The 21,946-nt window shown below is 48.5% G+C and overlaps 2 protein-coding genes across 8 annotated transcripts in view; both read left to right on the forward strand.

Moving 5' to 3' along the window:
- Positions 1-5,388, forward strand: part of LOC123856171 (zinc finger protein ZFP2-like) — a 21,091-nt gene extending 15,703 nt beyond the window's left edge. Inside the window, exon 7 of the transcript XR_008507389.2 lies at positions 4,884-5,388. The gene's annotated coding sequence lies outside the window, so the exon portion shown is untranslated. The remainder of the gene's footprint in view (positions 1-4,883) is intronic.
- Positions 5,389-6,268: 880 nt separating this feature from the next.
- ZSCAN22 (zinc finger and SCAN domain containing 22) overlaps positions 6,269-21,946 on the forward strand; it is a 39,603-nt gene continuing 23,925 nt past the window's right edge. Inside the window, exons 1-4 of one of the 7 annotated variants that reach the window (XM_045892471.3) lie at positions 6,269-6,409; positions 7,042-7,232; positions 10,924-11,430; positions 14,129-21,945. In XM_045892471.3, coding sequence (XP_045748427.2) covers positions 11,031-11,430; positions 14,129-15,204 — 1,476 coding nt within the window. In that variant the 5' untranslated portion in view covers positions 6,269-6,409; positions 7,042-7,232; positions 10,924-11,030 and the 3' untranslated portion in view covers positions 15,205-21,945. The other 6 variants (XM_064580281.1, XM_045892468.3, XM_064580280.1 and 3 more) reach the window with 6 other exon arrangements.

Genomic DNA, 21,946 nt, shown 5'->3' on the forward strand with positions numbered 1-21,946 from the left:
AGAGAATGAGAGAGACAGAGAGCACATGAGAGGGGGGAGGGTCAGAGGGAGAAGCAGACTCCCTGCTGAGCAGGGAGCCCGATGCGGGACTCGATCCCGGGACTCCAGGATCATGACCTGAGCCGAAGGCAGTCACTTAACCAACTGAGCCACCCAGGCGCCCAATAGATTTTTGTTGTTATAAGCCACTATGTTTGTGGTAATTTGTTAGAGCAACAACAGGAAACCAATACAGCCTCTCTAGACACAAACCAGACCAGTGGAGCAGAGCCAATTGTACCTGGGTGGGGGAAAAAACAGGGATGATGGTTCATAGAAGTGATAGAAACCAGGAAAAATGTGGGGCTCCCTTCACTGGTGGGTGGATAGAAAGGCAAGTTCTGCTTGGAGGCAGGGAGGCAGTGATGTGAAGCTGGCTGGACAGAGAAGGCAGGGCTGGGAGCTGGAAAACAGGAGCCACCAGAGATAAAGCCTTCGGTGGTGCAGAAGAGATGGTCACAGCAGAGTTGGGACACGGGACTAACTGACACTGCCCAGAGTGCCTGGTGCACAAAAGGGGCCCAATAAAGATGTGGTCTGTTAGGATTACTGGGGGTGAGCATCTTGGGGTCGTTCCTTTGACAACAAAAGGCAGAAAACCACAAGGAGAGGCCAAGAAGACCCAAGGAGATGAGGGCAACCAGTGCCACCCACAGGCCAAAGCCCAGTTCAGTGCTTGACAGGTAAGATGGGTCTGGAGGGGGAAAAGCAAAGGAGTCCTTGGATTAGGACCCCTGTGGTGTGTCTACCAGTGGTCAGAAAACGCAAAGGGGCCATTTACACAAAATATAAGAGCAGGCAAATCCATGGGGGCAGAAGGCAGATTAATGGTTGTCAGAGGCTGGGGGCAAGGGGAGTAGGGAGTGGCTGCTCATGGTTATGGGGTTTGTTTTTGGAGTGATGAAAACCTTCTGGAATTAGACGGTGGTGATCTTTGCATAACCTTGTGAATATAATAAAAAGTGAACTGTACACTTTAGAAGGGTGAACTTAAGGTATGTGAACTATAGCTTAAAAAGAAAAGAGTTGGGGCCCCTGGGTGGCTCAGCCGTTAAGCATCTGCCTTCGGCTCATGTCATGATCCCAGAGTCCTGGGATCAAGCCCCGCATCGGGCTCCCTGCTCGGCGGGGAGCCTGCTTCTCCCTCTCCCACTCCCCCTGCTTGTGTTCCCTCTCTCGCTGTGTCTCTCTCTGTCAAATAAATAAATAAAATCTTAAAAATAAATAAATAAGTAAATAAAAAGAGAAGAGTTAATTTTTAAAGGGGAAGGAGTATGGAAAGATGACCAGGTAAAGGGGCAAACTCTGGCAACAGGGAGGAAAGCAATGGGAGTCTATGAGGTGCGAGATGAGGGAGATGAGATGCATCAGGCCTTCAGGACGACGGGAGGTAACATGGGACGTGGAGAGAGCGTGGCCACGAGGGCTGTTCCCCGGTGTGGAGCTTCCGGTGCGGGAGTAGGTATGAACTGTAGCAGAAGGCCTTGTCACACTCACTGCACGTGTAGGGCCTCCCCCCGTGTGGATCCACTGGTGCTGGCTGAAGTCTGCAGTGCCCTTGAAGGCTTTGCTGCAGTCCAGGTACTCTCAGGACTTCTCATCTGTGTGGATTTTGTGATGCTCAGTGAGCGTGGAACTCTGCCCAAAGGCCTTGCCACACTTAGTGCGCTCATATGGCTTCTCGCCGCTGTGTGTCCTCTGATGGTGGATCAGGGTGAGCTCCAGCTGCAGGCTTTCCTGGGATCCCCACACTGGTAGGGCCTCTCCCCTGTGTGAATGTTGTGCTTCTGCAGGTCTGAGCTCCCTGGGAAGGCTTTGCCACACTACCTGCCTTTGTACCACTTCCCCCCGGTGTGGGGCCTCTGGTGTACTTTTTAGTATACTATACCAGAAAAGGAAGACCTCTCTACACTCACGGCATTCATGGGGTTTGGCTTCAGTATGGATCCTCTGGTGATCAATGAGGTTAGACTGGCACTGAAAGACTTTCCCACAGGTGCTACATGGATAGGGCTTTTCCCCAGCGTGAGTCCTCTCATGCACCGAGAGGGCCAAGTGCTGCTTGAAACTCTTACCACACAAGGCGCACCTGCAGGGTTTCCTGTCCACACAGGCTGCCTACAACACAGCTGGCTCTGGAACCTGCTCAAAGCTTCCTCCATGTGCAACCAACATGTGTGGTTTCCTTTCCACAGCAATACTCTCTTGTTTTATAGGGCTGGAAGGTATCCTGACACTCCTCACAACTTTACTGCCTATAACCTCCCCCCACACTAGGAGTTTCCATGTTGGGGAATGACGTTTGCTTAAAATCTTCTTGCCTGAAAAAGGATCCTCAGTAGGATCTCTGTTCTGGTTCCCTGAGTAGGCCTCAGGAGTGTCAATGTCTTTGAAGGCAGAACCCCATGAAATCTCTTTTCTGATGACCTCCATTATTACCCCCATGAGGAACTGCAGCAGGTCTTTGAATATGCTCTGTGGTCACCTTCCTTGATCTGAAAGAAACCAAGATTATAAATGTTAGCTTTGTTGACTTTCTTTCTTTTTTTTTTTTAAAGATTTTATTTATTTATTTGACAGAGAGAGGGGACAAGCAGGGGAATGGGAGAGGGAGAAGCAGGCTTCCCACCGAGCAGGGAGCCCGATGCGGGACTCGATCCCGGGACTCCAGGATCATGACCTGAGCCGAAGGCAGTCGCTTAACCAACTGAGCCACCCAGGCGCCCAGCTTTGTTGACTTTCTAAACAGAAAAAAAATCAAAAGGATTGATGAAGTGGATGGAATTCCTAGAGCAATTTTTCACTCCTCCTTGTGTACATACCCTTGGTCATATATGTCGTTCCTTCCACGAAAGGCAGCATGGATACCTCTTCCTTGACTTTGGGTGTGGCCATGTGACTTGCCTTGGTCAATAGAATCTGAGTGGAACTGCTAGTATGTTAGTTCTGAGCCTAGGCCTCAAGCCTGCAGGCATCTCTGCCATCACCATGAGGCAAATTTGCCCTATGAGCCCTACAAGACAAGTGCAGCAGAAATGGACCTAACCTACAGCCTGGAGCCAAGCCCAGACCAGATTAGCCAATTCTTAGACTCAGGAGAGAATTAAGTGCTTACTGCTGTCAGTCACTGAACTGTTGTAACTAACCATTACAGAGCAATAACTGACTGATATAACTGCCAAATTAAAATGAATACTCTCTGGGGGCACCTGGGTGGCTCAGTTGGTTAAGCGTCTGCCTTTGGCTCAGGTCATGATCCCAGGGTCCTGGGATTGAGCCCCGCATCGGGCTTCCTGCTCCGCAGGAAGCCTGCTTCTCCCTCTCCCACTCCCACTCCCCATGCTTGTGTTCCCTCTCTCGCTGTCTCTCTGTCAAATAAATAAATAAAATCTTTAAAAAAAAAATGAATACTCTCTGAAAAAGATGGGGTTTGAATTCTGGGGAGAGGATGAGAAAGAGACAGAGGCAGAGAGGAAGAGAGGAGAGTCTATTCAGGAAAACCCAGAGGCCTAGAGCACTGGTCCAATAATCAGAGAATAAGCATAAAAGGTGTCTGAAAGTCTGGGGTATGGAGTGGAAGGGCCATGGTGGGTATGGAAAGTAAGTGGGAATCCAGTTAAGCAGCTTCAAGCAAGGGAACATTGTCAGTCTGCCATTCATTCATTCATTCATTCATTCAACTCTTCTTGGGACTCTGACCTGTGCTAAGCACCAAGGATGCCCTGGCCTCAGGTCATAGAAAGGGCAGGACTCCTCTCAGCTCTAACAGCACAGACTCCCAATCTGGACAGAGAGGAAGGCCCTGAGGAAAGCTTCCATCGACTTTCCAGGTCACCTCACACCTACTGTCAATCCAGGATCGTTACTCCCTGGCACCTGGGTCTCCTCTGGCTGTTGCCCTCTCTCCCCTCTCCTCAGAAGCCTCCCAGAAAATATCCCCACACTCATAACAATGCCTTCATCCCATTATGGGCTGAACTGTGTCCCACCCAAATTCACATGTTAACATCCTAATCTAACCCCCAGTATGTCCCAGAATGTGACTGTATTTGGAGACAGGACCTTTAAAGAGATAACTAATATTAAATGAAGTCATATGGGGCCCTAATCCAGTGACTGGGAGGGAGAGATACCAGGGGTATGCTAATAAGGAAAGGCCATGAGAGGACAGAGCAAGAACGTGGCCATCTACAAACCAAGGAGAGAAGCTTCAGGAGAAACCAACCCTGCCAACACTTTGATCCTGAACTTCCAGCTTCCAGAACTGTGAGAAAATAAACGTCTACTGTTTAAGCCCCTCGGTCTGTTGTATTTAGTTATGGCAGCTGTAGCAAACTAATACACTCTCAGGCTCCTGAGCCAGCCTTGCTCTCCCCTTGGATGCTGCACTTCAACCCATCAACCCTGTCTGCTCCATCTTCAAAACAGACCTATATCTGACCACCTATCAACACCTCTACCTCCACCATCCTGATCTGACCTACCCTGCTCCCCGGGATTCCAGCAGCATTCACCTCCTACATCTCCCTGCCTCTACCCTCACCCCAACAGTCTTCCCCTGTAACAGCCACAGGAATCCTACAAAGAGCTAAGTCACAGCACAGTCCTCTGCCCAAAGGCTTCCCATGGTGCCCACCTCTCTCAGGGTAGACATCAAAGTCCACACATGGCCCATAAGCCCTGCACCATCTGCCCCCATGGGCCTCCTCATTCTGTCCCTATCCTTTGCTGTCTCCTTCCCTCGATCCACTCCAGCTAGGCCTCCTTGCCTGTACCCACCTCGGGGTCTTGGGATTTGCATTCCATCTACTGAAACATTCTCTCTGTCCCTTCTCTCTATTCAGGATCAGTTGAGAAGCCAACTCCTCAGAAACAAGTTTTTGGGGCGCCTGGGTGGCTCAGTCGTTAAGCGTCTGCCTTCGGCTTGGGTCGTGATCCCAGGGTCCTGGGATCGAGCCCCGCATCGGGCTCCCTGCTCCGCGGAAGACCTGCTTCTCCCTCTCCCACTCCCCCTGCTTTTGTTCCCTCTCTCGCTGTCTCTCTCTGTTAAATAAAATCTTTTTTTAAAAAAAAAAGAAAGGGCGCCTGGATGGCTCAGTTGGTTAAGCGACTGCCTTCGGCTCAGGTCATGATCTCAGGGTCCTGGGATCGAGTCCCGCATCGGGCTCCCGGCTCAGCAGGAAGCCTGCTTCTCCCTCTCCCACTCCCCCTGCTTGTGTTCCTGCTCTCACTGTCTCTGTCTCTGTCAAATAAATAAATAAAATCTTTAAAAAAAAAAAAAAAGAAAAGTTTTTGTTTCTTTGATTACTGTCTGCCTTCCCAACAATAACACCAGCTCCACAGAGGCAGGCGCCGCCTGTCGTCTTCACTGCAGTGTCCCATCTGGCCCTTACTGCTCAGGATGTATCTGTGGAAGGCTGGCTGCAGGAAAAGGTCTGATGAGCTGAAGGAGACATGATCACGGGCTGCGGTCAATACGATGGGCGAGGCCAACCTCAAAGCCTCACCCGCACGCAGGCTGGGCCACCACCCTCTCTGTCCTGGGCCCCCAGCTGGAGTCTTCTGCTCAAACTCTCACACACCCACATGCACACACGGAGGACATATTCTCACGTACAGTCACACCTCCAGGCATCCACACCTCCACACAATCACATCCAAGATCACAGTCACGGGCACTGCAGCAACATACGGTAATCATAGCCAGCCTGGGGCCTTCCTGCTGTACCGGGCCTTCCTGGGCAGCACCACCAGACACCATCACACAATGTGACAGCCACGCAGTGCTGCAGGATTATCACATATGGCGACCAACAGAGGTCACACACACACACAGTTACGCACACAAACCACGCACACACGTGGTCGCAGAGAATGAACACTCGGCCTAGCCTCCGGGGCACCTACAGCCATACAGGACAAACAGGTGGAGTCTCAAAAGCAACACGCACTACACACGGTGCACGCCCCCACGCACGGCTCCGCCTCCCGCACAGCCCCCGGCCCACTTCTCCGCTCACCGCCACCGCAACCCCACAACGGGCCAGCCTTCTGCCCCCTGCCCGCCCAGACTACAACTCCCGGCGTGCCCGCACGGCGCGCAGGAGGGGCCCCGGGCCTTCGGCGGATTATAACCCAGGAGGCCGGGAGGGCCGCGTGCGGGCCGCGGAGCTTGGGACGCGAGACCTCCCGAGCGCTGCGGTGCGGGCGAGCGCGCGCGCCCGTTGGACAGCAAGGCGCATCCTGGGAATTGTGGTCCCGGCGAGCGGGCGCGCCTGCCGGACCGCGTGGCGCATTCTGGGAGTCGTGGTCCCGGCGGGCGGGCGCCGCCGAGTGAGCTCCCGGAAGTGGCCGGCGCCGCGCGGGTCAGGTGGGTCGGGGCGCGGTCCGCTGGGCTCGCGGCCGGCGAGGAACGCTCCGGGCCCCGAAGCCGCCGGCGCCTGCGGCGGCCTGGGCAACGCGTGCGGGGCCGACCGCGAGCGGCGCGACTGGAGGGCCGACTGACGGACGCCCAAGCCGGGTGTAGAACTGCCTGATCGAGTGTGGGACCGGCTGACTGGGATGCAGCCTGACGGGTGTGCGTCAGCGGCGGCCGCCTCGCGGGTGTGCGTTTCTCGCTGACAGCCCGTTGTGCTGTGTGGCTGACGAAGACGGTGGCTTGAGCTTCCGAGGGCTGTTGTGTGACGGTATGAATGAGATGGGGTGTGGCCGTCGTGTGACTGGAGGTGTGACCGCGAGCCCCTGCCTCTGACTGACTGGCTGAGACGGCGGCTCGGAGATGACGAATGACTGTCGGAATTCGCCGCGTGATGGCCTTGCTGTGAGCGACGCTGAGAAATGTTGTGTGCCTGGGTGTGTTTTGGGGTATGGCTGACACTGTGCCTGAGATAGGGTGTGTGCGTTTGACTACGTGACCAAGATTTTGTCAGGCCCTGACATTTGGGTGATTGGCAGAGTTTACCAAGTATGTGATAGAGACTTTGTGCTTTGCCACGTCCGCAGCTGGCGTTGTTTGACAGCGGCCACCCGTCTGGGTTTGTGGCTATGTCCCCCGGCACCTTCTGCGTGCTGAAGTCCGGCGGGAGGCTGTGGAGTCGACAGACTGGTTGTTCACCACGTGTTTGCGGTGTGCCGGGCCCGTACTGGACGTTTGTCATGGGTCGCCTTGGGTAACCCCACAGCAACCCTCTGAGGTAGGTGCCAGTTATTCGGACGGCTGCACGTAAGGACCACTCTCTTCGGTTGGTTAAACACCCGTGGGCTGGGGGCCTTGGCCTGATGTGAGGTCAGCCCATAGCGGGGGTGGGCTAAGGCAGGTCCGTGCACGTGTGTCTCAGAGACTGTCATCAGGGATTTTCCAGAACAGGAGCTCCAGGGGTACAAAAGAGAGCTTGGAATCTTGCTGCGTGTATTTATTTATTTATTTTTATAAAGATTTTATTTATTTATTTGAGAGAGAGAGAATGAGAGAGAGCACATGAGAGGGGGGAGGGTCAGAGGGAGAAGCAGACTCCCCGCCGAGCAGGGAGCCCGATGCGGGACTCGATCCCGGGACTCCAGGATCATGACCTGAGCCGAAGGCAGTCGCTTAACCAACTGAGCCACCCAGGCGCCCCTCTTGCTGCCTCATCCCTGCCATTCCTGCTTCCCCTTCCCTGTGCAGTGATTCCCCACATCTGTGGATGACCATGCTCAGCCTTTCCTGGTCCCTCCATTTGCTCAGCACCTGTTACTGTGCACTTGACATAGGCCGTGCCCTGGGCACTGTCACTCCAGCATGCCCAATCTCTCTGAGGCAACGTGTGGTTATAGCCAGAGCTGGGAAAAGAGAGACGCAGGGCACTCAGAAGGATACTTAGCTTGCTCCCAAGTGCTTGGACAGCTCTTGGAGAAAATGGCAGGTAACGTGCAGTTTGGAGGACTAGGAGAAATTAGGTGCAGAGACAGATTTTATTTATTTATTTATTTTTTATTTTTTAAGATTTTATTTATTTATTCATGAGAGACAGAGAGAGGCAGAGGGAGAAGCAGGCTCCCCGCGGAACAAGGAGCCCGATGCGGGACTCGATCCCAGGACCCTGGGATCATGACCCGAGCCGAAGGCAGAGGCTTAACCATCTGAGCCACCCAGGCGCCCGCAGAGAGAGATTTTAGAACACGAGAATAACAGGGACAAAGGCTGAAAAGATGGGGGTTGGGGATAATGGCAAGGACAAGGTGACAAGAGGTCCAAGTGAGCTTCATGGTGGAGTTAGGGGCTAGAACACAGTTTTGCCAGAAGTTGCCAGCTGCCACTGAAAGGTTTCAGGATTGGGGTCTTATTTTACTAATGTTTCCTTCTCCCTGTGCCCAGGGCCATGGCTCAAGTGCCAACCAACATTTGTTATCTCTTTTTTATTTTAACCTTCTTAGCAGGTGTAAAGTGGTATATCATTGGGGGTTTGATTTGCATTTCTCTGGTAACCATGATGTTGAGCATCTTTTCATGTCGCCTATTGGCTATTTGTATATCTTCTTTGAAGAAATGTTTAGTCAAAACCTTTGCCCATTCTTTAACTGGATTATTTGTCTTTTTATTATGGAGTTCTTTAGATACGGGTTCCTTATCAGATACATAATTTGCAAATATTTCCTGCCATGTTATGGGTTGCCTTTTTGCTTTCTTGATGGTATCCTTCAAATCATGAAAGTTTTTAATTTTGATGAAGTTGTTTATCTACTTTATCTTTCATCATTTATCCAGGAAGGCTTTGCATTTTTTTTAACTAAAGTATAGTTTTTTGGTGTTTTTTTTTTAAAGATTTTATTTATTTATCTGAGAGAGAGAGAATGAGAGACCTAGAGCATGAGAGGAAGGAGGGTCAGAGGGAGAAGCAGGCAGGGAGCCCGATGAGGGACTCAATCCCGGGACTCCAGGATCATGACCTGAGCCGAAGGCAGTCGCTTAACCAGCTGAGCCACCCAGGCGCCCCTGAAGTATAGTTAACATACAATATTATATTGGTTTCAGCTGTACAACATAGTGATTCAACAGTTATATACAGTACAAAATGATCACAATAAGTCTAGTTACCATTTCTTACCATACAAAGTTAATACAATATCTTTATCTATATTCTGTGTGTTATACATTACATCCCCATAACCTATTTATTTTATGACTGGAAGTTTGTACCTCTTAATCCCTTTCACCCAGTCCCAAACCCCCTTCTCCTCTGGCAGCCGTCAGTCTGTTCTCTGTATCTATGAATCTAGTTTTGTTTTGTATGTCCATTTGTTTTTTAGATTCCACATTTAAGTGAAATGAAATGGTATCTGTCTTTCTCTGTCTTACTTATTTCACTTAGCATAATACCCTCAGGGTCCATCCATGTGTCATAAATGGCAAGATTTTATTCTTTTTTTTTTTAATCAAGTGTAGCTTCTTTTTATTTATTTATTTATTTATTCAAAAGATTTTATTTATTTGACAGAGAGGGACACAGCGAGAGAGGGAACACAAGCAGGGGGAGTGGGAGAGGGAGAAGCAGGCTTCCCGACGAGCAGAGAGCCCAATGTGGGGCTCGATCCCAGGGTCCTGGGATCATGACCTGAGCCGAAGGCAGACGCTTAACGACTGAGCCACCCAGGCGCCCCAAGATTTTATTCTTTTTTATGGCTGAGTAATATTCCGCATTTTCTTTATCCATTCATCTATTGACGGACAGTTAGGTTGCTTCCATATCTTGGCTATTATAAATAATGCTACAATGAATATAGGGATGAATATATCTTTTCACTTTAGTATTACTATTTTTGTTGTTGTTGTTGTTTTTAAAGATTTATTTATTTATTAGACAGAGAGAGACACAGTGAGAGAGGGAACACAAGCCGGGGGAGTGGGAGAGGGAGAAGCAGGCTTCCCGCTGAGCAGGGAGCCCGATGCGGGGCTTGATCCCAGGACCCTGGGATCATGACCTGAGCCGAAGGCAGATGCTTAATGACTGAGCCACCCAGGCGCCCCTAGTGTTAGTGTTTTTATTTTCTTCAAATAAATGCCCAGAAATGGAATTGCTGGATTATATGGTACTTCTGTTTTTAATTTTTTTGCATTATTTTTAAGTTTATGCAGAATACTGACCAAAATTAACTGTACCCTGGGTCACAAACCAAGTCTCAGCAAATTTGAAAGGATTAAAATGGACTAAAGCACATTTTCTGAGCATAACAGTCTTAATCTGGAAATCAACAATAAAAAGACAACTAGAAAACCCCAGTTATTTGGAAATGAAAGAGCAGATTTCTAAAAAACCCATGGATCAGGAATAAATCACAACAGAATTTAGAAAATATTTTGAACTCATTAAATGATAATGAAGATGCAGCATCAAACTTGTGGGTGTGCAGCTAAAGCTGTGTTTAGAAGGAAATTTATAGCCTTAAGTACATGTATTAGAAAAGATGAAAGAAAGAAAGGCTGAACGTCAACTATATAAGTATCCATCTCAGAAGCTACAAAATAATTAGCAAATAAAGTGATGGAATGACCATGTAGCTACCTGGGGAGTGTGTGTGAGATAGGAGGGAGACCTGGTTCTGTGGGGGGGGAACACTGTAAGCAGACTGGCCATGGGCTGAGGCTGCCTTGGTTTTGTAGCTCAGCAACTCCCCATCCCTTCAGTATCTGGGAAACTTTGGGCAAATCTTCTCCTCCTCTGTATCTGTTTTCATATCTGTAAAATGGAAAGGAAGTTCCTACCTCCTGAGTTTTTGTGAGTTTTAAATGAGTTACTGTATGCAAACGTTTATAATGGTGCTTAGCACCTGATTATTTTGAGCATCTGTGTCCTGTGAGAATGAGTTACATCTCACAGGCCCCAAGTCTGCATCTGCCCTGCTCTACAGGTATGAGCAGAGTCCCAAGCTCCACATGATGACAAAGTTCTGGCATTCCTGCAGACCCAGTTCCAACACTCCAGCCATCCTGTGCCTCACTTTTGTACTGCTCCTTGATGGCCATCCCCAAGAGCCCTCTGAGCCCAGTGCCCTGGGAACGGGATGGCTTTCTACGCGTGAAGGTGGAGGATGAGGAGGCCAGCCTCTCTGAGATCCAGGAATCTAGCTCTGGCCACACTGCCCACCCTGAGGCTGCACGTCTTCGTTTCCGGCGCTTCTGCTACCAGGAGGCTTCCAACCCACATGAGGCCCTGGCCCGGCTCCGGGAGCTGTGCCGCCAGTGGCTGCGGCCCGAGGCGCACTCCAAGGAGCAGATGCTGGAGCTGCTGGTGCTGGAGCAGTTCCTGGGTGCACTGCCCCCCAAGATCCAGTCTTGGGTGGGTGCCCAGTTCCCCAAGAGTGGTGAGGAGGCTGCCATGCTGGTGGAAGGTCTGACTCGGGCACTCGACCAGAGAGGTGAGGGGGAGCAACTGGTAACTGTTCACAGCACACTGTGGGCAGAGCCTGGACTGGAATGTGGGAGTGCAGGGTTTGGGCTTGGGGTTGCTCACACATGTACTTGTCACCTTTGTACCCAAACTTTCACAGAATGTACAAAGCAGTTATGTTTTGATTGCTAATGACCAAAAACCCAGGTCAAACTGACTGAAGCAAAGTAGGGAGACTTTGTGGCTATATCAGGAGCTTAGTTGATCGTATCAGGACTCTTTTTTTCTCATTCTGTTTCTCAGTTCTCAGTTGGGTTTTCCTCCATTAGCTTTGCTCTTTTTTTTTTTTTTTGAGAGAGAGTGCACAGAAGCGGGTATGGGGGGGAGGGGGAGGGGAAGATTCACCACTGAGCAGGTAGCCTGTTGGGGGACTCAGTCCTAGGGCCCTGAGATCATGACCCAAGCCGAAGGCAGACACTTAACTAACTGAGCCACCCAGGCGCACCTAGCTTTACTCTTAAGGAGCTTCTATCCTCATTAGAGACAAAATTGGCTCAGCAACCCAGGCTTATGTCTTATCAGTGTAGAAACCCCAGGGGAGAACAGTAAAAGGTTCCTGGGCTGAGGCCCACTGAACTGGTTGGGGTCTTGTGCTTGTCTTATGGTTGACCAGATCCCAGGGACTAACATGAGCAAGGAAAACCAGGCTGCTGTGGGCTGGAAGCCTGTGGGGGTGGGGGTGACAGAAATGCCAGGTGTCTCCATGTGTCCCCTCTGAATCCTCCATCTGCTGGCCCTATAGGATCTGGGTGAGTCAGACCTGCCCTTAGCCAGAGTCAGCACTGTGGCTCTGGGGGACCCACACAAATGTCCCAGTCCAGGGAGGTCCTATAGGATGCAGGGAGGATGCAGCCCTAGGACAGTCGAGAGCAGAGAGTGAAGGCTCCTCCCGGAAGGGCGCGGCCTGGCCCGGCCTGGCTTGATAGTGGCAGATAGTGTGTGTATGCCAGGACCAGGGAGGAGACGTGCTGTGGGTAGGTGGAACAGAAATACGATTAAGGCTTGGTAGATCCAACCACTGCTCCTCTTCTTCCTGTGACTTTCTTGTGCCTCTCTTTCCCTGTCAATAAAATAGGAATTGCAGTCATATGCCTTCCTCAATGTCAGTGCCTGGCACGGATTAAACACAGTGGAAACTGTGGCTGTTAGGATGATTTTTTAGCTCCTTGAGAAACAGACCTTTCTGGAAAGGTTGGTCATGTGCCTTCCCTTGGCCTCATCAGCTATGCCCAGGCAGAGGTCACAGGGACAGGGAGAGGGGGCAGTGCCCCCATCCTCCTGCAAGGTCGAGGTTTTCAGAGAAAAGACAATATGGCACTGAGACAAGGAGAAGGAGCTAGCAGTCCAGGCAGAGGGAGTGGTGGGGGAGAAGGCCCAGTGGTATGATATGGACCATTGCATTCTGGGAAGAGCAGGTTGTGCGATGTTTCTAGAATAGAGGAAGAAAGGGGGATGTGGGACCAAGCATGTGGCTGGAGAAGCTGGGGAGTTAGGAGGACATCTGTGGGCTTAGAGGAGGAAAGCTGAAATCTACAGCTGAAATCTCAACTTGGCCACTAACCAACTGTGTGATCTTGTACCAGTTAGTTACTCAAGACCTTCCTTCAGCTGGGCCTCAGTTTCCTTGTGTGAGGTGCAGTAGTTGCAGTATGTCCTTGTGAGAGCGGATTGAAGCTGAAATGAGACATGGAAATGACCAACTGTACTTGGAGACTAGCACGTAACAAGAGCCTAAGAATGACCAGCAGCCCTAGAAGACGAGCAGTATAGTGTCCCTCTCGTACAGGTGGGGAAGCAGGTGCAGACAAAGGCTAGATTGCCCAAGGCCCTGGAGCTGGCTAGTGGCAGAGCCACTCAAGCAGCAGCTGTTTGCCTGTCCCCGTCTCTTCCTGGAATCTGTCCAGTACAGGATGCTCTTAAGTGTCCCCAGGTGCCCTGTGCACCCATCAAGGGTCAGTTCAGTTCAAAGGTCAGTTCAGGCACACTGCCACCTCAGACACAACCCAGTCTCTAGCTACCTTTTAACCACACTCTGCCTTCACAGCCATTTAGAAAGAGTGGGCCTCAGGCCTCCCGGGGTCTTAGGGAGGCCAGGTAGGCGTGTCACCCACTCACCCTCAGCAGCAGTTGTCAACTTAGGGCTCAAGGTAGAGTCTACTGTAGAAAATTGCACAGTTGTCAGCATCTAGAATTGATTCCCTCATTCAGCCAGTATTTACTGAGCACCTGCAGAAAATGCTCAGTAGGCTGTCTAGGTCCAGGGGGAAGGCACCGAGAGCTGGAGCCTGCCCAGGGGGAGTGAGTACGCAGGCACTTGGCAAGGACAAACCCCTGTGCGTGCTTACTTGCTCTCACTCTCAGTGTTTCAGTTCAGTTCAACCTCGGGGTCTTCCTTCTGACACTTGGGCCAAAATCAGCAGCCTTGAAGAATGGAGAGTTTGGGGAGGGGGAGGATTGAAACCTGTGATCCAGTTTTCAATGGTATGGGAGGACAGCCCTATGCCCTTTTGTCATCCAGGACACCAAATGAGAAACTTTCCTTTGGAAATGGGGCCAAATGTCAGGAGTGGCTATGTCTCCCCTTACAGAATGAGACCAGGACCCAGGCCAAGTGGGGGGAGCCCTGTGTGGAAAGAGTGGTGATGCTGTGGTTTGGATTATTTCAGGATGGGACCCGGGAGCCAAGCTGTCAGAGGCAAGCTGCAAGCAGAGTGATTTGAAAGAGTCAGAGCCATTAGACAGGGCTACTGAAACCCTCATGAGAGGTATTTCCCAGGGACCCACTTTTGGTGGTGCTTGTGAACCTGAGGGCAGCTCAGAGAGGCAGGCAGGACTCTCGGAGGAAGCCTGGACAAAGTCTGTCCCCCAAGAGATGGATTTCAGGAAAACTTCAGAGCCTCACAAGGATGTTCCCACCGACCAGCCCAGCTGTGAATTTGGTGTCTTGGGGAATAGTCCCAACGTGTGGCCAAATGTCACCTCACAAGAGAAGACACCAGAAGAGAAATTTGATCCAGTGGATGGTGATAGGACAGAGCCTCCATGCATTTACTCAGGGAGGAAGTCTTCCAAGTGTAGTGAATGTGGGAAAACATTCCAGAGCCCCTCAGCCCTCGAGACACACCAGAAGAGCCATTCTCGGAAGACACCCTACACCTGTAGTGAGTGTGGGAAAGCCTTCAGCCGGAGCACTCACTTGGCCCAGCATCAAGTCATCCATACGGGGGCAAAGCCCCATGAGTGTAAAGAGTGTGGGAAGGCCTTCAGCCGGGTCACCCACCTAACTCAGCACCAGAGGATCCACACTGGAGAAAAACCCTACAAGTGCGGGGAATGTGGCAAAACATTCAGCCGCAGTACCCATCTCACTCAACACCAGCGGGTGCACACAGGGGAGAGGCCCTATGAGTGTGATGAGTGTGGGAAGGCCTTCAGCCAGAGCACCCACCTGACTCAGCACCAGCGCATCCACACTGGGGAGAAGCCCTACAAGTGTGATGCTTGTGGGAGAGCCTTCAGTGACTGCTCAGCTCTAATCCGCCACCTGAGAATCCACTCCGGAGAGAAGCCATATCAATGTAAGATTTGTCTGAAGGCCTTTGCACAGAGCTCCTCCCTCATTGAGCACCAGAGGATCCACACAGGAGAGAAGCCATACAAGTGCAGTGACTGTGGGAAGGCCTTTAGCCGCAGCTCAGCCCTCATGGTTCACCTGAGGATCCACATTACAGTACTGCAGTAACCAAAGAAAGCCCTTGGGACACAGAACAACTTCCACTCAGAGGCTCAACATCTAAGAGAAACTCTAAGTTCCAAAAGAACAAAGATCAGGGTAGGTGATTGATAGTACCCTAAAGTGATAAGGTGCTTCAGGGCAGACTCTGGGGCTGTCTGGGAACAATTCTGCATTTAGAGACCCAGATGGAGGCGCCTGATGAACCCAAAGCTATTCAGGCTAGCTGGAGAAGCTTCCAGAAGAATCCTGCTTCTCTCCATACCCCACTCAGGCCCATCTCAGAGAAAGGACAGCTGAGCTGAGGACTTGGATTGGTCTTCAGAGTCAGGTCAATTGGGGTGAAGTTTCTGTTGGGACTCAATGGTCCCAAGATGCTCTGGACAGAAAGGCTTCAGCTTCATGTTCCCCTGTAGCTGCTCTCCTTGCCTTTTCCTCTCCCGCGTAGCCCAGGAGGGATGCCAGCCCATGCCCTCCTCTGTGCCTTCACACCTACTCTTTCGCTCCATCTATTCTTGTCTAACTCCAAGGCCAACCTGTGAGGCTGCCTCTTCTATGAGGCCTTCTCCAGGCCCTCAGTCTCTCTCACATTCTCCCTAATCAAGGGTGTGGCATGATGCTTGCGCATCATCTGTTTCTCCTTGCCTTCTCCTACATCGCACCAGCCATCAGCCCTGTTGGTTTTATCAAAAACTCACCTCTAATCTGTCTTTACCATTCTCACCTTCTTTGAGCCCTCATCACCTCTCATCTGGATTCTAGCTGGGGTCGCCTGCCTCCATTCTCTCCCTGACCTCCCCCACTGTTTCATTCTCCACACCAGCCTCCAGAGGGCTCTCCTGCAATTCAAACCTGATTGTGCCACCCCATAGTGGAAAGCTCTCCAGTGCATCACCTTCTGCGGCAAAGCTTCCTGAATGGGTTACAACTATGCCAAGACATAAGTCTTGGCCCCAAATAACCTCTCCAGGTACCCTTGTATGTGCGTGTGAATATTGTCATTTTTTCTGTGGGTGCAGTGATGTGAAAAATGGTTTCAAAGTACTGCCCTGTGGGATATATGTCAAACTCCTTCACCTGCCATTCAGGATCATTTGTGACCTGGCCCCAGCCTCATCTCCTACTGTAGTAGCCCCACCTTCCACACACCAGCCATGTGGAACTACTTGTGGTTCCTGAAGAAGCCATATTTTTCCCACCTATGTGCCTCTGTACCTGTGCCTGGAAACCTCCTCTCCTCTTTCCTCCCACATGTTTCACATATCCCTCCCTAACAAAGCCTCCCCTACTTCCTTTTTTTTTTTTTTTTTAAGATTTTATTTATTCACTTGAGACACAGAGATACAGAGAGGGAGAGAGAGAGCATGAGCAGGGAGAAAGGCAGAGGGAGAGGGAGAAGCAGGCTCCCCGTTGAGCCAGGAGCCTGATGTGGGGCTTGATCCCAGGACTCTGGGATCATGACCTGAGCCGAAGGCAGACGCTTAACCATCTGAGCCACCCAGGTGCCCGCCTCCCCTACTTCCTTGAACAGACTTCAGCTTGCCTTCTCTGCTTCCAGAGCACCTCCTTAACTTCTCTTTAACTTCCTACCATGTTGTATTTACTCCTTGCAGACCTTGCAGTCTGTTTCCCAAAGACACTGTGAGCTTCCAAGAGCAGGGGCCGTGTTTTATTCTAAATATCCATAGCACAGGATGCAATAGGCTCTGACCAGTGTCTGTTGAATGAATATACTGTGACTGGTGCCTTCCTGGAGGTAGTCACCATGCTCCACCCTGCAACCTGATATAGGTCTATATTGCTGTCTCCCCAACACCCAGCAGGGCAAGAACAATCTGATTTTCCCAGAGCCCCAGCACTCAGACAAGCCTGGCATACAGTGGCCTCAATAAAATGTTACCATATTGAGTCTGCCCTTTCTATCACCCCAGAATCCCCCTGGTTTCAGTGGTTGCCAGCATGCTGTCAGTGCTGTCTCTGACCTTCTCTCACAGTTCTGTATCCCTGGCCCTCTTTCAGGGTCCATGTCTGTAACTGGATGTCACAGCCTCTGTTTTTAACTATCAGGGTGTCAGTCTTCCTCTCTTTCTCTGATGATCCCATCACATGTTAACCATCTGACCTACCATACTGTTTTGTACTGTTCATTATCACCATCTCTGTGTTTCTCCCTGTGTCTTGAACTCATTCCCTCTGTGTCACAAGTAAACAGAGTCACACAGACCAAGGAGTGAGGTTCAGAAGAGGAAGGTTGAGACCCAGGGAAACAGAGATCTTGTGTCAATATCTCTGACAAAGTCCCAGATACATAGACACACAGGCAGACAGCCACTCATAGTGAGACCAGGGCTGAGAGACTCAGAGAAAGTTGACAGACATAGGGAAAAGCTCAGAGATGAGAGATACACATTCCTAGTGAAATGATCACGCAGGCCTCCAACAAGCCTGCAGGCAGGGGAAAAGATGTAGGCCTAAAGTCAGTCTGCAGAGCCCCACTCCTCCCCAGGCTGCTTTTGGGACCTCGGATAAGTGACTTACCTGAACCTCAGTGACCTCATCTGTAAAGCAGGGATTAGATGACCTGCCTTGTGTAACATCCAACCCAGGGCCTGGCCACAGGCTTGTAGTATCCATCTCCACCTCTTTCTGCCCCCACTTTCCTGGTCTTTGGCACTGAAGAGCTGAATCTCCACCCCCTGGTGCTCTGAGCATCTCCAGCACCCATTTTGTCATGAGATATGTGTTTTCCCATGTTTGTCTAAAGGGAGAGGAAGTTAGGGGGGAAAGGAATCTATATTAAGGATCTACATGTGTAAAAAAAAAAAAAAAAAGGATCTACATGTGTTGTTCAGTCTGCCAGATAATTTATGTACATCATCTCACAACACTCTGAGGGCAGAGTGACCATCCCCATTTTATAGAGGAAGGGACGTGGCCAAGTTTATACTGGAAGCACTGAGATTTGAAAGCCTATCCAAATATGTCAGCAATTTCAATAAGCACAACTATATTCAACAAACTAAGTAAGACAAATACTAACATTGGATTTCTTTCAAATCCAGACATATGTTCCTTAGAAGAAACACATCTAAAATGGGAAAGTTGAGGGTAAAGGAATAACAAAGGATATATAAGACAACATGAATCTGAAGAAAGACAACAGAGCTATATTATTTCAACAAAATAGATGTTGACACGGAAAAGCATTATTAGGGTCATAGGATCACTATGTTTTGTTTTGTTTTTTGTAAAAAGGAACAATGAGGGGTGCCTGGGTGGCTCAGTCGTTAAGCGTCTGCCTTCGGCTCAGGTCATGATCCCAGGGTCCTGGGATCGAGCCCCGCATTGGGCTCCCTAATCAGCTGGAAGCCTGCTTCTCCCTCTCCCGCTCCCCCTGCTTGTGTTCCCTCTCTCACTGTGTCTCTGTCAAATAAATAAATAAAATCTAAAAAAAATAAAAAGGAACAATGCACTAGGAAGATGTGATAGTTTGGAACCAGACAACTCATGACATCCTTATTAGGGAACAGAATCACAGAAACTGATAAGACCTTACATGTAGTTGGAAATGCTACCACATTCTTTATAATAATAGCAGAGAGAATATTTGAAGAAATAATTACTGGAAACTTACCAAATTTGGCAAAAGGTCTCAATTTACAGGTTCAGAAAGCTCAGTGAACCCAAAACAGCATAATCTCAAATTCATGCCTAGACACATCATAATTGAACTGCTGAAAACAAAACAAATTTTAAAATTTTGAAAACAGTCTGTGAAAAACTATGCATCCTATAAAGATCAATGCAAAAGATTATGGGTTTCTTGTCAGAAATAGTGAAACCTAGAAGGCAGAGAAACAACATATTTAAAGTGCTGGAAAAAAACCCTGTCAATCCAAAATTCTATATCCAATGAAAATACACATCAAGAAGGGGAGCAAAATAAAAACATTTTCAAATGATGCAAAACTAACAATCTTGCCAGCAGGCTAAAAGTGTTGTTTTGATAGAAGGGAAGTTATAGCAGAAGGAAAATTGGAACTTTGGTAATGAAGAAAGAGTAACACATTGCAAATATTTGATCTTTAAGATATACATGAGTGTTAAAAAAAAAAAAGGTATACATGACTTGAAAACAAGATTTATAATATTTGTAGAGTTTTCAATGTATGTTGATGTATATATGACTAAAACATAAAGAGGAGAGAGTATCAAAATTCATTCAGTAATATATTTGAGATTTGTATATTTTAATGCATATACATTATATCTCAAAGAAGAACCATTAGTGTACAAAATTTAAAAAAGAAATTAGAGGAGGAGAGTAAAGAGACCTATCAGTGATAAGGTTTCTACATTTCACTTTAAGTGGTATAATATTAATTCTATGTAGACTATGAAGAGTGAGGTATGCATATCTTAATCCTTAGAGAAATGTCACACACACACACACTACACAAACAGATAAACCCAATACATGAATTAAAATGGAGCTCTAGGGGCGCCTGAGTGGCTTAGTTGGTTAAGCGTCTGCCTTCAGCTCAAGTCATGATCCCAGGGTACTGGGATTGAGCCCCACATTGGGCTCTCTGCTCAGTGGGGAGCCTGCTTCTCCCTCTACCTCTGCTGCTCCCCCTGCTTGTGTTCTCTCACTCTCTCTCTCAAATAAATAAATAAAATATTTTAAAAAATAAAATAAGGGGCACCTGGTGGCTCAGTCGGTTGAGCATCTGCTTTGGCTCAGGTCATGATCCCAGGGTCCTGGAATCCAGCCCCATGTTTGTCTCCCTGCTCAGCTGGGAGCCTTCTCCCTCTCCCTCTGCAACATCCCCCCCTCCCCACTGATGCTCTTGATCTCTCTCTCTCTCAAATAAAATCTTTTTTAAATAAAATAAAACAGAGCTCTAGAAAATATTTAACCCAAAAGAAGGCAGGTAAAGGGAAACAGAGGGATAACAGAAGGAACAAAGAAAATAAAAGCAAAAGGTGGACCCAAATCCAAATATATCAGTAATTATATTACATGTAAATGATCTAAACACACCAATTAAAAGAGTTTTGCAGAATGAATTTTCTTAAAAAATAAACCCACTTTAAGTATAATGATATAGGTAAGTTTTAAAGGAGAATGGGAGATGCAGTCTTCCAGTTATGGAATGAATAAGTCACAGGAATAAAAGGCACAGCATAAGGAATATAGTCAATGACATTGTAATAGTGTTGTGTGGTGACAGATGGTAGCTATACTTGTGAGCAGAGCATAATGTATAAACTTGTCAAATCATTGTTGTACACCTGAAACTAATGTAATGTATGTCAACTATACACCAAAAAATTGAAAAAATAAAAGGGTGGAGAAAGATATATAATACAAAAATTAACCAAAGAATGCTAGAGTGACTATTTTAATATCATACCAAGTAGACTTCAGAACAAGGAAAATTACCAGGGATAAAGAGGGACATTACATAATGATAAAGGTCAATCCACCAAGAAATAACAATTCTAAATATGTATGCATCTACCAACAAAGCCCTGAAATACAGGAAGCAAAAACTAACAGAACTGGAAGAAAATAATAAATTCATAATTATAATTGGAGACTTCTACACTCCTCTTTCTAAAATCAACAAAACAAGTAGATAGGAAATCAGGATACAGAAGAACTAAACACCACCTACCAACTGGATATAATTGATGAAGTTGCCAGTATTTAAATATTGCCAATTATTTTTTATCCACAAAGAAGTAATTTCCTGTTATTTAAACTAATACAAACTTGTTTTTAAGCCTAATAATGAGCTGTTACTGATGTTTACCCCCAAGAAATCAATGATCTGTGTTTCCTGAAGAAAGCGAAGAAGAACAAATTAATTCAGAAGTAGAAGGAAGAGAATAATAATGATACAAATAGAGATCCACAAAGTAGAAAAGAGACCATAGAAAAAAATGACCAAATCCAAAAGTTAATTCTTTACTGATAAACCCCTAGCTAGACTGACAGAGGGGAAGAAATGGGTGGGGAGGGAGGTAGAAGGGACACAATGTCAAGCATGAAAGAGATGACATCACTACAGACCCTGTAGGCATTAAATGAATAAAGGAATGTTGTAAGCAACTCTATACCAGTAAATCAGACCAATCAGATGAAATAGGCAAATTCCTTAAACAAAATTTATCAAGTATTAGTTGATAATGCTGGTACACACCTACTGGTATGCCTGTACCTTGAGAACCAAGCTCTTAAGTGGACTGGGCAATGAAATGTCCAGTGGGATATTGGGTGGGGCAAAGGGCCTTAGATCTGTGGGAAAGTGGGAAAGAATAAAGAGGAGTCTCAACCCTACAACAGTTTCAATCTCCAGTGTGAGAGACCTAGCCTTTGGGGACAGACTCAGCACCACCAGCTGGTGGCCACTCAGTCCAGAAAACAAAACTACAAAATGCAGCCTCTCTGAAGTGCCTCCCAGTGTGGGGACCAATTTGGTCAAGGTGGGGTTGGGTATGTCTGGAGAGCTACCTACCCAGACCTGCTGGGGATCAGGCAGAGGTGCCTGGGGAGTAGGAGGCGGCTTGAAGAAACCAAAAGGCAATCTTGAAAAATGTGGTCCCAAGTAGCCAATCCTTGGCCCCTATATCCTCAGGTTCCAACCCAGAGCCCGTCCACCTTTAGGACACAAGATCCCAGCCCACTTCCCTCAACCCTGGAAGTACAGCCCCCTGCACCAGGGCTGCCATTAGTCAAGGACAC

The sequence above is a fragment of the Mirounga angustirostris genome, unplaced genomic scaffold (assembly GCF_029215605.1).
Source record: "Mirounga angustirostris isolate CCGP_5_RB_7025 unplaced genomic scaffold, mMirAng1.0.hap1 SCAF_16, whole genome shotgun sequence".
Taxonomy (NCBI): Eukaryota; Metazoa; Chordata; class Mammalia; order Carnivora; family Phocidae; genus Mirounga; species Mirounga angustirostris.